The sequence below is a fragment of the Corythoichthys intestinalis genome, chromosome 2 (assembly GCF_030265065.1).
Source record: "Corythoichthys intestinalis isolate RoL2023-P3 chromosome 2, ASM3026506v1, whole genome shotgun sequence".
NCBI lineage: Eukaryota > Metazoa > Chordata > Actinopteri > Syngnathiformes > Syngnathidae > Corythoichthys > Corythoichthys intestinalis.
Genome location: NC_080396.1, coordinates 42,163,377 through 42,179,351, shown reverse-complemented (window position 1 = coordinate 42,179,351; position 15,975 = coordinate 42,163,377). Strand labels below are relative to the sequence as shown.

At 38.9% G+C, this 15,975-nt stretch overlaps 1 protein-coding gene across 2 annotated transcripts in view; it reads right to left on the bottom strand.

Annotated features, from left to right (window-relative positions):
• The window catches only part of LOC130909038 (thymocyte selection-associated high mobility group box protein TOX-like), a 158,825-nt gene that overhangs the window by 7,686 nt on the left and 135,164 nt on the right, over positions 1–15,975 (bottom strand). For both annotated transcript variants that reach the window (XM_057825095.1, XM_057825103.1), the window contains one exon: positions 10,639–10,869. In XM_057825095.1, the coding sequence (XP_057681078.1) occupies positions 10,639–10,869 (231 nt within the window). The remainder of the gene's footprint in view (positions 1–10,638; positions 10,870–15,975) is intronic.

Below are 15,975 nucleotides of genomic sequence, written 5' to 3'. Positions count from 1 at the left end.
TGACAAAGAGTCACCCGCTTCATTAGGTTGAAATTATTTCTTTTTTGGGAACTTGTGGAACGATAACAACAACAGGAAGGCACGTCTCTCGCTCTCCCGCACCTCCCTCATCCCCGCACGTCACGCGGTGCATTCAGGAACGCATGCAAATATCCTCGCCATATTATATAACCTGATATGTTTTCAACAATGTACATCGAAAATAAAGACATTGATTGACTGAAAATGGTTCAATATTAGATGAAATGTCTTTTTTTCTCATGTATATTTATAATTGCTCTTTACCTAAAAAATATGTTTTATCCAACTCGATTAATTGATAGGATTTTCAGTCGATTACTCGTTTACTAAAATATTCGATAGCTGCAGCCCTACTCTACATACGAAGTTAATTCGTCCCTGGACCTTGTTTGTAAGTCAAAATGGTCGTATGTCGATCAGGATTTTCCCATAAGAATACATTATAATTCCATTAATTTGTTCCACAGCCCAAAAACCTACACTCAATCCTTACTATTACAAATGGCAATTACACATATCAAAACAAATAAATTACAAATAAAAATCGGAATAATATTATAATGATAATAATTCCTGTAGTAATGTAATGAAATGGGTTCCAATGTGCTGGACGTTTTTTTCTGTACCTGAACGTGACTGACATGACAGAGACTTTACTTTCGCTTTCAATGTTTACTTGTGAATACCATCAGCTGCGGTGGAGAGTAGACGTTTTGTGTTTGATAAGTTCTGAAATAAATAATAAAAACCTGACGAAGCTGGCGATTTCTTTGGCGATGTTACCACAATAATACGGTAATTGTCAACTTAAAGTGCCTGTGACACAAAAAAGCATGTTTATTTCATAATACACGCGGTATTTTATGCCCCTGAATGATATAGGCCGCTTGGATGTGTGTGGAAGCGATCGCTATTTTTATTTAGTTTTTTTAATCCTGTGCCATGAAAATGAGTGACTTCCGGCTTCGGTCTTGCATTGAGGAGGAGGGCGCTGTGACGTGTACGGTAGAAGACGTCCTCTTCACGCTACAGTGTACTGTTGTGTATGAGGACGCAGAATTCAGCTGATTTTGCGGATTAATACGTTTATTTTTCGCATCACGCCAGCCAAACGGCTGCAGAAAAATCATTCTGTATGAGGGAGAGGCGTATGCGCCTTTTTGGAGTTTCAAAAGGTTCCCATTCACCGTGGATATTTACTGTGGGACCATTGGACTTACGAGGAAGTGAGTAAACATCTTGTTTTGTATTATGTCAAATACGAATATACAACGATTACAAAGTGAACACTACAAACTTCCTTTAAATGAAGGACTACTTACGTTTGATCATTGATAGGCATGTAAAAAGCTCTCCTAATGCTCATTAGCAGCAGCACGTTAGCTGCACAACAACTCCAGCCACCCTCCTCCGGGGAACGAACTGTAAATTGCTCTCCGCCGGGCGGTTTGCCGTTTCGCGAAGACAATCGACAACCGGGTCGTCATGTCAAATAATCCAGGATAGTTATGTGTGATTTTCCGCTTCGAAGACTTTGAAACATCACTCGGTTTGGGTTAGCATGTCGGCTAGCTGTCATGCCTTCTGGTTTGTTTACATTCTCCGAAGCCGGGGAAGGGAAATGACATATGTCCGATTTAGGTGTCATAAAATATCGTTCGGGAGGTGCAACAGTAAAGGTGAAGTCAACAGTTTTGACCATTATGGAGTAATTTTGCCATGTCGTTCTGAATAAATGCATTTTTATTATTTCATATTTCATTCAGCACAAGACTGTTATTTGTCATGTCCATGCGATTTATTTAGTAATTGGGGAAAATACATGGATAAAAAGAATATCCTGTAAAAATATTGAAGTAAAGAGACAGAAACAATGACATTTTGCCGCTCTCTTCGTCGTGTTTTCCTCGTTGTGAATAGTTCCCCCTCGACGGGCTGACTGGTCCTTCTCAAGCCATTTATATAGCTATTGGGGAAAATACTTGGATAAAAAGAATATCCTGTAAAAATAATGAAGTAAAGAGACAGAAACAATGACATTTTGCCGCTCTCTTCGTCGCGTTTTCCTCGTTGTGAATAGTTCCCCCTCGACGGGCTGACTGGTCCTTCTCAAGCCATTTATATAGCTATTGGGGAAAAATACTTGGATAAAAAGAATATCCTGTAAAAATATTGGAGTAGAGAGACTGAAACAATGACATTTTGCGGCTCTCTTCGTCGCGTTTTCCTCGTTCTGAATAATTCCCCCTCAATGGGCTGAATAGTAAAAGCGATGAGCCCAGTCTACCGCTGACGTCATCCACCTGTTGGGGACGCTAAAGCCCTATAATGGTAGGCGTGGCTAACCGGCAGATTAAAAGACTAATTTCTCATCATCTGTGCTTTGCTAAATTGTTGTAGATAGTCGAATTGTCTCAAAATATGATTCTAATTCACATAATAATGCCATTTAAGACTTTTTTTCTCGTGTCATATGCTCTTTAACTTGTAAAGACTGGCGAACGGTGGTCGGAAGAAGACAATGGAGATGTATTGTTAAGCCAGTTCACGGATGTGCTCCCCACGCTCATATTTTGTATAATTTGCATCTTCATTTCAATGGTATGCGTCACCTTTTTTCCTTGTTTCACCACCTGTCCCAACCTTTTTGAAACCTGCATTGATTTCTCTCACAAGTAAATCAGCCCTGCGTCCGTCTGCCGTGCTGTCACGTCGTCGTATTCCAAGCATGACCTCGGATGTAGAAACAAATGACGAGTCAAATTTGACGTCAGATGTCGAAAAGATCGTGTGTCGAGGTACCACTGTATTGTTTTTTTAATTTCAACCACTCAAAATGTTCAGTAGAATCAAACCTATCTATCCATATGTAGTTTAAGCATCATGCTTTGGGGCTGTTTTGCTAGAGCAGAAACTGGAGCTTTTAATAAAATAGATGGCATCAGAAGAAAGAAAATTACTGTACATGGATTTATTAAGGCAACACCACAAGACATCAGCCGTGAAGCTAAAAGTTGGTGCAAATGGTTCTTCCAAATGGAAAATGACAATAAGCATACTGCCAAAATAGTTAAAAAGTGCCTTGAGGATAACAAAGTCAATGTCTTGGAGTGACCATCAAAAAGCCCTGATCTGAATGCCATTGAACATTTGTGGGCTGATCTGAAAAGCCTTGTGAGACGAGGCAACCGACAAACCTGATTCAATTACACTAGTTTTGTTATGAGGGCCAGGATTCCAGCAAAGTACAGTCTGAAGCTAGTGGAAGATTACCCAAAATATTTGACCCAATTCATGCAGTTCAAAGGAAATGCTACTTGATACTAGGGAAATGTTTGGAAACTTTTTACTTCTAGGAAAATAATGTAAAAATCGCTAAGAACGTCTCTCTCATTCTTGTTGCATTTAAATATTATTAAAGAAATGAATAATAATAATAATAAAAAAAAAGAATTTCAGTAATCCTGACTGACTTGAAATAGGAGAGGTCTTGTCTGATTTGACTTCAGACAGTGAAACAAAAAATGAAATGTGTGTTTTTGTACAGTTTATGTAAACCTCTGGCTTCAACTGTACATAGCAAGTCAGTCTGGTCTACGGTGAATTGGATTCCCACTCGAATCACAGCATGTGAGGCGGGACTATGTGATGCGTCTTGAAGGGGAGCGGTGGCAAATCTTTTTTACACTCCTGGGAGTTTTGAAAGGTGTTGCGCGTTCTCAATTTTTTTCTCTATATCCAACAAAGGGGCTGATCTAGGGGACTCGATGGCACTTTTATTCAGTGTCCTGCTAAGGTTGTACAAGTCTCATTCGTCGCATGAAGAAGACCAAACTTTGCACATATGCACCAAAATGCTGCTAGATTGAGTCAAAGGCAGACATATCAGACCTAAAAATCTTTTGAATGGACTTTAAGCGTTCACTATGCAAATACATTTGCTGTACAACATTCACAGAGTCTTTTTATAGTGTTAGGGTTGCATAGAGTGCAATTAAAGCTGTGTATGCAAAATCATTAACTGTTCTCTATCTTTACATGGTGTTTTAAAAGTTGGAACATCAGTAAAGAGATCGATGCAATAACAACAGGAATTGCATTTTTATACATCAGGTTTAAAATATATAAAAATATCATGAGTTAAACTGCGTATCTACTAGACAAAAAATGTTAATTATTGGCAAGAGGTATCAAGATGTGCAGCTCCAAACTACAATGGTTCAGAAATGACAGCATGGTGGCATTTTGAACGTCTCCACGTTTTAACATTGTACGGAAAATTTCAGGTACCCAGTGTTTATTTATTCATTTAAAAATGCTTTCTCTTTGCTAAAAGGTAAAAAAGTTGAAAATTACAACAACAACAAAAAAATGCAGACACGAGGGTTTGAACAAAATTTGAGAAAATAAAATAGCAAAATACCTGTCAATACTTATAAAAATTAAGTTTAAACATACAGTATAGTTATGTATGCAAATACCTGTCAAATACCTGTCAAATGCCGGATAAGCATTTTCTGACATTTTCAGTGATTGTTACTAATTTCATCTTCTTCTGAACTTAAGTAGTTTCTTTTTTACAGCATTGACTTATGACTTTTTTTTTCTTTTCTATTCTGTTTTAAAATGTGGTTCAGTTGTCCAACTCTACATGAAATAGATTATTTAAAAAAAACACTTTGAAATAAAGTCACTTAAGTAAGAAAATAGGTCTTTTTCAACGTTCAGTTTTAGAAAACCATCCTTTATTAAGAGCAACCTTAATCATGTCATTAAGCAAAAAAGGGAAACTGATGCTTTAGATTTGAATAGCCTCAAGGTAAAACACGATGACCTCATGTTTACTGCAGCAGAGCAACGATGTTGAATAGCGACAAAAGCATAAGGCTGCTTGTCATGAAAATGGGAATTGTCAAGATGCCCTTTAGCTACACAAAGGACAAGATGGACTTATTTTATATTCTTGGGAGGATCAAAAACATAGAGTGGCAAACTAGCGATACCTTGAACAAAACTGGACTGCATTTTTTCCGCAGTTGTCCAGTTTTATTGTGTTCATCCGCATTACTTTAGGTGCAATGCACCTTGGATGACACAAGATTTTTTTTTTTAACTGAGATACATTACTACTTTTTTAAGAAGCAGACAAAAGCGCAACCGTGAATGCTAACAACAACTGGTTCCTCGACTACACTCTTTTGTGTGTGCATGTAGGTGTGTGTGTGTGTGTGTGTGTGTGGGGGGGGGGTTCTCTTGTGTTCTGAGTCTCACAACACATTGACAGTGTTTCAACACACAGAAATTCAGGACTAAGCACAATAGAACAGGACATGTCTTGCTAAAATCTTCCGACAGTAACACATAACTGACATGCAAACTAATCCAGTTCATAATAGAATTTCTATTATTTAGCTCTATCCAAGTCCGCATCTTGCCACAATGTCCTTGTAGAGGCTGAAGAGGAAGTCACTCTTATTTGTATAACTCACTACCAGAAGTATGTCTGAACATGAAAAATGAAAGTAAAAAGTCCTCTCTCTCTCTGTCATGTCAGCCACGCGGTGCATTCAGGTACACCACGCAAAACACATTCGCCACATAAGAACCTGATTCGTTAAATTCTTACAGGTATTATTATTATTATTACTATTATATATTATTTTTCCTATTTTAATTTATAATTTATTTGGTTTGCTCTTTGTAATTGCTATTTGCAATAGTACCAACAGTATTTATCAAAGATTTAGTGTAGGTTTTCGGGCTGTGGAACGAATTAATGGATTATTCGTATGGTAAAATCCTGTTTGACATTCAACCATTTTGACTCACAAACAAGGTCCTGGGACGAATTAACTTCGTATGTAGAGGTACCACTGTAAATGTATAGGTTTTTTAAACGAGAGTCAGGGGAGTCAGGGATAGATAAATGGGTGAATTATCTTTAGGAAGAGGGAGAACTTGCTCATTAAGGTGAGTGGTATCTCACAGCAATGTTCTGGTAATTACACAGTGGTTAATGCCTGCTGTGAGTTTCACACGCATTGCACACTGGTGCAAGAGGAGAACTATTATGGTATATCAAATTAAATATAATATTACAGACACACAAAAAAGATTCCCTTTCTTGTTGATTAGTAGTGTTTAAAAAAGCAACAACCCTGAACACATAACCCCAGCTGTATTACAGAAAAAAAGATCCCATTGGATATATATATACATACAGTGCCTTGCAAAAGTATTCGGCCCCCTTGAACCTTGCAACCTTTCGCCACATTTCAGGCTTCAAACATAAAGATATAAAATTTTAATTTTTTGTCAAGAATCAACAACAAGTGGGACACAATCGTAAAGTGGAACAAAATTTATTGGATAATTTAAACTTTTTTAACAAATAAAAAACTGAAAAGTGGGGCGTGCAATATTATTCGGCCCCCTTGCGTTAATACTTGGTAGCGCCACCTTTTGCTCCAATTACAGCTGCAAGTCGCTTGGGGTATGTTTCTATCAGTTTTGCACATCGAGAGACTGACATTCTTGCCCATTCTTCCTTGCAAAACAGCTCGAGCTCAGTGAGGTTGGATGGAGAGTGTTTGTGAACTGCAGTCTTCAGCTCTTTCCACAGATTCTCGATTGGATTCAGGTATGGACTTTGACTTGGCCATTCTAACACCTGGATACGTTTATTTTTTAACCATTCCATTGTAGATTTGGCTTTATGTTTTGGATCATTGTCCTGTTGGAAGATAAATCTCCGTCCCAGTCTCAGGTCTTGTGCAGATACCAACAGGTTTTCTTCCAGAATGTTCCTGTATTTGGCTGCATCCATCTTCCCTGTCCCTGCTGAAGAAAAGCAGGCTCAAACCATGATGCTGCCACCACCATGTTTGACAGTGGGGATGGTGTGTTCAGGGTGATGAGCTGTGTTGCTTTTACGCCAAACATATCATTTTGCATTGTGGCCAAAAAGTTCAATTTTAGTTTCATCTGACCAGAGCACCTTCTTCCACATGTTTGGTGTGTCTCCCAGGTGGCTTGTGGCAAACTTTAAACGAGACTTTTTATGGATATCTTTGAGAAATGGCTTTCTTCTTGCCACTCTTCCATAAAGGCCAGATTTGTGCAGTGTACGACTGATTGTTGTCCTATGGACAGACTCTCCCACCTCAGCTGTAGATCTCTGCAGTTCATCCAGAGTGATCATGGACCTCTTGGCTGCATCTCTGATCAGTTTTCTCCTTGTTTGAGAAGAAAGTTTGGAAGGACGGCCGGGTCTTGGTAGATTAGCAGTGGTCTGATGCTCCTTCCATTTCAATATGATGGCTTGCACAGTGCTCCTTGAGATGTTTAAAGCTTGGGAAATCTTTTTGTATCCAAATCCGGCTTTAAACTTCTCCACAACAGTATCTCGGACCTGCCTGGTGTGTTCCTTGGTTTTCATAATGCTCTCTGCACTTTAAACAGAACCCTGAGACTATCACAGAGCAGGTGCATTTATACAGAGACTTGATTACACACAGGTGGATTCTATTTATCATCTTCGGTCATTTAGGACAACATTGGATCATTCAGAGATCCTCACTGAACTTCTGGAGTGAGTTTGCTGCACTGAAAGTAAAGGGGCCGAATAATATTGCACGCCCCACTTTTCAGTTTTTTATTTGTTAAAAAAGTTTAAATTATCCAATAAATGTTCTTCCACTTCACGATTGTGTCCCACTTGTTGTTGATTCTTGACAAAAAAATTAAATTTCATATCTTTATGTTTGAAGCCTGAAATGTGGCGAAAGGTTGCAAGATTCAAGGGGGCCGAATACTATTGCAAGGCACTGTATATATATATATATATATATATATATATATATATATATATATATATATATATATATATTTTTTTTTTTTTTGGAGGGGAGAATGGGAAATTCGTATTTTATTAAAGCACAGCATAAAAATGTGACACATCAGCGTGATTGGCAGTATTGTTAATCTTACTTTAAAAAAGTAATTAATTACAGTTACAAATTATTTCTCCCAAAAAGTAATTGCGTTAGCAACTCAGTTACCTGAATGTAAGAGTAATTAGTTACTTGGCAAAGTAACTGGCGATAATTTTCATGTTTTATTTTCTCAAAAAAAATACAACAAAAACAAAAAAAAAAAACGTCACACAATGTGAAGTTTAAAGAGTTTTTGGGACAATTGGCCCTAGCCCAATTCTTTACCCTAAACTTAACTAGACAGAGGGGTATTGCGGATATTGCGATAACTAGATAGTAACCTTTGCTATGGGTGGAAGTCATTTAATGTTGTGAGTCAACCGTTAAAGTTGTTAAAATTGCTCCCGTTATTGCATTAGTTACCTTCTATTTTCGACATAAGTAACTTTTAGGGGGTGGCGTGGCTCAGTGGTAGCGTAGTTGTCCCCCCCAACCCAGAGGTTGTGGGTTCAATTCTCCGCCCTGATGAACACGCCTAAGTGTCCTTGAGCAAGATACTGAACCCCACGTTGCTCCTGGTACTGGATGGCAAGATAGTGTAAAGCGCCTTGAAAGGTGGAAAAGCGCTATATAAGTATAACACCATTTACCATTTTAAAACTGTTTCATCATTTCAAGGTAGATTTAAGTTAAGTTTTGCTGATTTAGGAGTATTTTAGATAAAAAGTTACTTAGGTTCGCAAGGAAGGTTCTGTACAACAAAGCCTTCTTGAGAAGTCTACTGCTTTAAGATGGCGGCTGTTTACTAACACATCTAGTTCTTTATTATACTTGTTGCTAATGCCGCCGTGTCTGTCGATTGCATCTACAGTAGTTCTGTATGTATGTGATATCTACCGAAGTATCATGTGGGCGTCATTTGTAGGCTATCGGCTACAGTCAGGTATTATTGGACGCACCTAGCATAGTGACATCGCATTTGCAACGGCGTCACACTCCCTTGCCTCCTCCCCACTCCTGCTCTGCTCTCGCGTCTCCGTGAGTCCGTCTTTTTCAGACTTTTGTCGTGGTCGTCAACAAACATCGCAACGCATCGTAACGCACGCCTTTCTCGCCTCAGTAACGGTAACGGCGTTGCCAAATGAGAAAAGTAATTGATTAGATTACTCACTACTGAAGAAAATAACGCCGTTACATTCTAACGCCGTTATTAACAACACTGGTAATAGGCATTCAGCAAACAGGGGTTCACTGTCATTTAGCAAAACTATTCAAACTTGTCTTCCTTAATTTAAGGAAGGAAGGAAGGTAGGTACAGTATGTTGTGGGGTTAATAATTCTTTTAAACATATCATTTAAATATCATAATAATAATAATCTACATAATTAGGGATGTCCCGATCCGATCACGTGATCGGAAATCAGGGCGATCAGGCCATTTTTCATAAGATCGGAATCGGTGAAAAGAATTGGGTTTTTATTTTATGTTACATATAATTTTAAAAATCATATTGTGCTGGCTTGAGTCGCCATGGTTTAGATCCACTTACCATTTTACAGTACGTTACTGTCACCTCGTGGTCATAATTATTCACTGCATCCACCATGTGACGCAGTTTGAAACATATGCTCATTCACTTTTACCGTACACAGCCTGTTGGTCCCATTAACGCTGTTGAGTGCATTCTGTTACGTTTCTACCTCGGAAACTATATGTCTGCAAGTATTTTACATTAATACCAACCTGCTAATATGCAGTACATTTGTGTTAGTGGGGGAAAGCTATATAAACGAAATTTGTTAATAAGTCCTGCTGTATGGAAGCTAACCTATACTTATAGCGTGTATCCCAAGTGAAGTGTGGTGTCTCAATGGTATTCATACACCGGCATGTATTGTGCAATTGTGTTTGTTAGTTTCACAAACTTAAACAAATTACTTCATATAAAAACAAGAAAAGACCAAGCCTTGTGTTTTATTGGAGGACATACAATATTAGCTAGTTGCCGGGCAGTGTACAAGGAAACGCATTGTTTTAGGCAGTACAAAATACAATGGCGTGGCCTAAAGAAACAAAAACATATACGATTTATTCTCCGCAAAACTCCTGGAAAAAGAGGAGCTGGAGTATCGGATCCGACTCGGTATCGGCAGATACTCAAAATCAGGTGACTCGGACTCAGCTGCAAAATTATGCGATCGGGACATCCCTATACATATAATTGTTCCTATAGTTCCTGTTCCTAGAGATATCATTTTGTTAAGGTGTAAGTTTTCAACCTTTGGAGAACATAGGATTTTTCAAGAAAATGGTTTAAGAAAAAAAAATTTTTTTTTTAATTTTGAAAAACTTTAATAAACTGTGTTGACGTTTGGCACAAGTTTGTCCCGAAATGTTGCTCAGACTTCCAACTGTGAAACTTTGGGGCCTTGTATTTAAGGGGTACTCCGAAAAGCATTCTCTTTATATTCAAAGAATAAAAAGCTAACGAGGTTGTGCCTGATTGTGGGAAGTAAATTTGAATAACAAATTTAAAATGCAGAACCTCTTGTTCTTTAAATTCAATATAAAATGAGATTTTGAAAGAATACGAGCTTGGTAATTCAATCATGTTTTGTCCAACTGCATTAACATATGAAAGCATATTATCAACGTGCACTTCCAAAGATATACTAGATGTACCTGCTTCTGTTCCTCTCCTAGGCTGTCCCACATGGAGGCAACAATTTTGGAGACGTCTCCAAAGGTGGCGTTGGGGTTCTGACCCTTAATGGCCGCCTGGGTGTCTCGGAAGAAGAGCGCATAGGCTGAGACAGGTTTCTGTGGCTCGTTGGGGTCTTTCTTCTTCTTTTTCTTTTGCGGTTTGGGTTTAGGTTTCATCATTTCTGCTGAAGACCGCTTGTCGTTGCTTATCTGCAAAAAGACAACAGACCGGACAAAAGCTATTAATTAAGGTAATGAAAATAACTTTTTAGTTATACATCAGGTCAAATGATGACTCGTACTTGACGAGGCAAAGGATTTAAGGATGACTGCTGCTTATAAAGGTGAACTGCAGCAAGGTGCGCAAAGGGCAGAACCAGGGTGAAAACAAACACATTCTGTGAATCGCAGCCATAGTTTGTTCTAAGAAGGAACAGATCGATATACGAACTAAATGGACATTAAGGAGACTGCTTAGCCTCTGGGGTATCGGAAAGCAAAACTGGGCAAAGATAGAAATAACAATCTTCTTTGAAGCATAGTACAGTACTAGTATTATTGTTCTTTACTTTCAAATAAATCCCACACGTATCTTCACTTTGTGAGAAAAGACAGAGGGTGAAAAAACTCCCCACAGAAATCTCTATATTTAAAGGCTGTAATCACATAGTTTGTCTGCAATAACACAGGGCAATCTCACTCCACTTTCAGGAGGCGTAAACTGCTCACATCCGCATGATGTGCAACATCCAATACACATGAATGCACTTTCATTTTCCGTGAGGGGTTCAGACGTGGAGTCAAATCCAGGTCACCTGATCCTGGTTGTGATTCTGTATGAAAATTACCTTCTTGGATGCAGAGAACACATCAAACACAGGAGACAGAGAAGGCGGGAGAAAAAGCGAGAGAGTGGGGAGGGCCAAGGGTGTGGGCAAGCCCGAAGACATTTCAAGGCAGAGAAAGAGCCGTAAACCTGGTTTCTCGATGGTTTTAAAAATGATCTTTTTATTCATTAACATTGTAATAGCAAAGTGCCTATTACAATGTTCAACCTAGTTAAAGGCTCTGTTTTTCTTTGTCATCAGCATCTCATTTCAGAAATCACATGAAAGCACAAAGCAGAAAATGGGTGGCAGTGTTGGACTTGAGACCCCACTATCCAAGACTTTGCCCAAGACCAGAATTCACAGAGACCAAGACAAAACCAATATTTTGGTACTTGAGACTAAGGCTAGGTTCATAGTACAGGTCATAATGCACAAATCTGATTTTTTGTCATATGTTTTTTTTTTTTGGCGTGCCCGTTCAGACTGCCTTTGTCCATTGAGACCATTCAAGTATTACGCATGCGCACTAATTCGCAGTCTGACACGCGCTGAGCAAGAAGACCCGCATGTACAGAAGCATGAAAACAAATGACCACACATGCTGGCTGTCTTCCGTCATTCCAGGGTTATCATATTTTGCTTTTCAAAAAGAGGACAAAATAACAGACATAAATAATCCCCGTTTAGGCTTATATTCAAAGTTTATATGGATCGATAGCATGCAGGCACTGCCCGTGCATGTCACACGCATACGGGCAGTTTGCCCCGACTCTCAGCCATGTAAGCAATGTTGAAATATTGCTCATATAGAGCAGAGAGAAACCCGATCATTCTCAGGCTTATCCTCAACCCATTCAATTTTTTTTATGACTGTTGGCAAGCCCGGCCCTTCCCCAAAAGCCGTGTTCAATGCAAGCTAGGCGCTAATAATGCACAGTTGCACCGCTAACGTACCGTCTCTCTCGCTCTTTGATGGTAAATAATGTTATACTTGTTTAGTGCTTTTCCACCTTTCAAGGCTCTCAAAGTGTTTTACGACGTAATTGCTGCATGAATTCCGATTTGGGAGACTTGCCAGTACAGACATTCTGGAAAAATGTGGCCCAGATCGGATTTGAACCACTTACGAAAGTGACCCAGATCGGGTTTGAAATGGTCCAGTTCTATGCGATTTGTCACGTTCAGACCATCAAGTTAATGCCTCACTCGAGTCCGAAAAACACGAAAAAATCGGATTCATGCATCAAGACCTGTAGTATGAACGTAGCCTAAAACAAGCCGAGAAAAATAAGTGACAAAGTTGAACAGTTGGAGTACATTCACTTTTATATACAAATGTTTTTTTTTAAACACACGTGACTTGCATAAACATAGTATCTGCAACACTTTCAAAGTATGGCATGCAAAATTCTCCCATCTCAACATTTTTTTTCAACTGAATTCTTCTAATAATCCTTGCATACAGTATATTTAATGATCAATCTTAGAAGAAGAGTTCATTTATATGTAAAATAAAAACAAATGTGAGTTGAATTTAAAACCTCTTTCCAATAATTACGGAGCCCCCCGGGTGCCAGGGTAGGAAAAAAAAAATCATAGCTAATCTGTACCCACAGTTTAGTAATCTGTACCCACAGATTACTAAACTTTATCCACAGTTTAGCAATCTGTGGGTACATTTTAGTAATCTGTACTCACAGTTTACTAATCTGTACCCACAGTTTAGCAATGACTCGAAAACAGTAGTCACCAATGTTTGGCGGGGACTCCAAACCCAGAGGGACCGACCGAGCAAGCACCTGCACGTTTTGCCCTCGGCGAACAAAGGGGTTTTAAAAGGTAACTATTGCACGTTTTCTTTGGTAGCCATCTAAAATTTCACTCTCAGGTGTCATCAATCAATATGGCATGTTGTGTTCGCTACCAAAGAAAACATGCAATAGTTACCTTTTAAAACCCCTTTGTTCGCCGAGGGCAAAACGTATAGGTGCTTGCTCGGTCGGTCCCTCGGCGTTTGGAGTCCCCGATAAACAATGGTGACTACTGTTTCTGGGTCATTGCTAAACTGTGGGTACAGGTTAGTAAACCGTGGGTACAGTTTAGTAATCTGTACCCACAGATTACTAAACTGTCACAGTTTAGTAATATGTGGGTACAGATTACTAAATTGTGGGTACAGTTTAGTAAACTGTGGGTACAGATTAGTAATCTGTGGGAACAGATTACTAAACTGTACCCACAGATTTGTAAATCTGTACCCACAGATTACTTATCTGTGGGTACACAGTTTAGTAATCTGTACCCACAGATAAATAATCTGTGGTACAGATTACTAAACTGTGGGTACAGATTAGCTATGATTTTTTTTCCTACCCTGGCACCCGGGGGGCTCCGTAGGAACTTGATGACAATTAGACATATGCAATACTGTATTTCAAATTTATTTTCAATGTCAATTTTATTGGCTTCCCTAAATAACTGTTACTGTATATTTTAGTGTTGACAGTCGCTAATAACTATTTTCCTTGCTGTTATATAACACTTGTTTTGTAATCACCACCACATCTTTTGGATTCCACAATTTCCTCCCCAAATCAAATGCATCCTTACAACAGTTGCCGCCACCCTTTCTCTTTTAACTGTCCAAGTAAAAACAGGAAATGAACGTCTTTGAAAGTCTCATTGTTTCAGCAAAAAACACAAAGCAGAAAACCATGCTGTACACAGATCTTCACAGCGTGAAATGAAAGTAATCAAAATTCAAGGTCCAGGAGCACAATTGGTGACAAAAGAGCAAAAAAGAAAAAAAATTGTAGAAAAAAACTGAAATGAAATGACAATTCAGGACAACGTGAAGATGCTGCTTGTCTATTCACAGCTTACAGGTAATATTCATTTCTTGTGAACAAGTATGTCTCGTTTCATTTAAACATAATCAGCCCTCACTTCCAGGCAATGAGGCAGAAGACGGGCATTAGATATGACATCTGTTTCATTCAAGCCTTTGAAGTGAAAAGAAACTAAAATGAAGGTAGACCAAATTGAACTAACAAAATGGGGGTGGGAGAGACAAAACACAGCTAAAACATTTCCAGGACAATTCACATGTATTTGTACTCTGGAGAGCATGATGACAACCGTGTGCAACAACATGCAATTAACTAGATGATGGAACAATGGGCACATGCTTTCATTTCATCTTGTGGTTCTATTCTTCGATTGTACAAATGGTGATGGAATTGCATTGAAAATGAAAGAACAAATAAAGCAGAATACTGTGCCTATAAAGAATCCAACTGGAGCAACTGCTGAAATACAATAGTTGTAGTATAACAACCTTCTTTTGACATGTATAACAAACAGCTTCCTCACATGAATTGGAGGCTAAAGCAACCTGTCAGGTACGCAGTAATAATTCTTATTATATAAAAATGTGGCCTTCCCGAGCCTGCTATGCTGCACACATCTGTCATTTAGATCAGTTTAATTTTTGCTCTTTAGACTGTTCCTAACAAATGTAAACTCCAAATGCATTTGAACTGTATTATTGAAATGCTTCTTTTGTTACAACTACCAAGCCATGCAGATAATATCAGCTATGGCAAACCAGAACAAAAATATTATCACAAACAGGTGCCAATATCTGAACAAAACAGAAGTTTCCCCATGACAACCAGTAGGAGTCACTGTTGAAAAGTGATGTCGTGTTGAGTGTAAAATTGCAGATTACTCCCTGGGATCTTGTCTTCACTGAGGGGGAGGAGGCCAAATTGTTTAATGAATATTACAACTGTAACCCTGATGATGATGATGTCAGTGGCGATGGGGGAGAGGAAACATGTGCACCTCTGCTTTACATCTCATTGCCTTTTCTTTTTGAATCGCACCTTGCAAGACTGTTCCGACGCATTTGATTTAAGGAAATGTCATTCAACATCAGAACAGGCTATCATTTACATTTTTATCATCTATGCAGATCTATAATAGGCCTGATATAATTGTCACATGTATTCTTACAGCAAACTAGAGGACAAAGTTGAGGTTGACGGATCCGCAGTAGCTTCAAATAAAAGTATTTTTCACTTATTGTACGTTGTTGCTTGGAAGAGACTACCACCTGCTTCATAAGGACCAGCAGATTCTAAATATATATTGCACTCCTCTTTCTAGTTTACCATCAAAAGACTGAACTACGGTGTCAGCCTCAGCTTGCTCATCCCATCAGCGTTTCTGTTGTCTGAGGGGAAGCGAGAGACGGAAAAGGGGGGAGGTGGATGCTCCTCAGGAGGGTGGGGGTCGCTGTAAATCTGAATGGAGAGCATTGCATCGGCAAGACAAGATTAGAATTGACAGCCTGATAACTGCGTCACTATGAAAACAGCAGCGAGAATGAGAACGAGATGGAATAGAAAAAGGTGAGGCACAACAAAGGACGAACTCGGACATGCAGGCTGACAGTTACAAAGACGTGAAAGTAAGACTATAA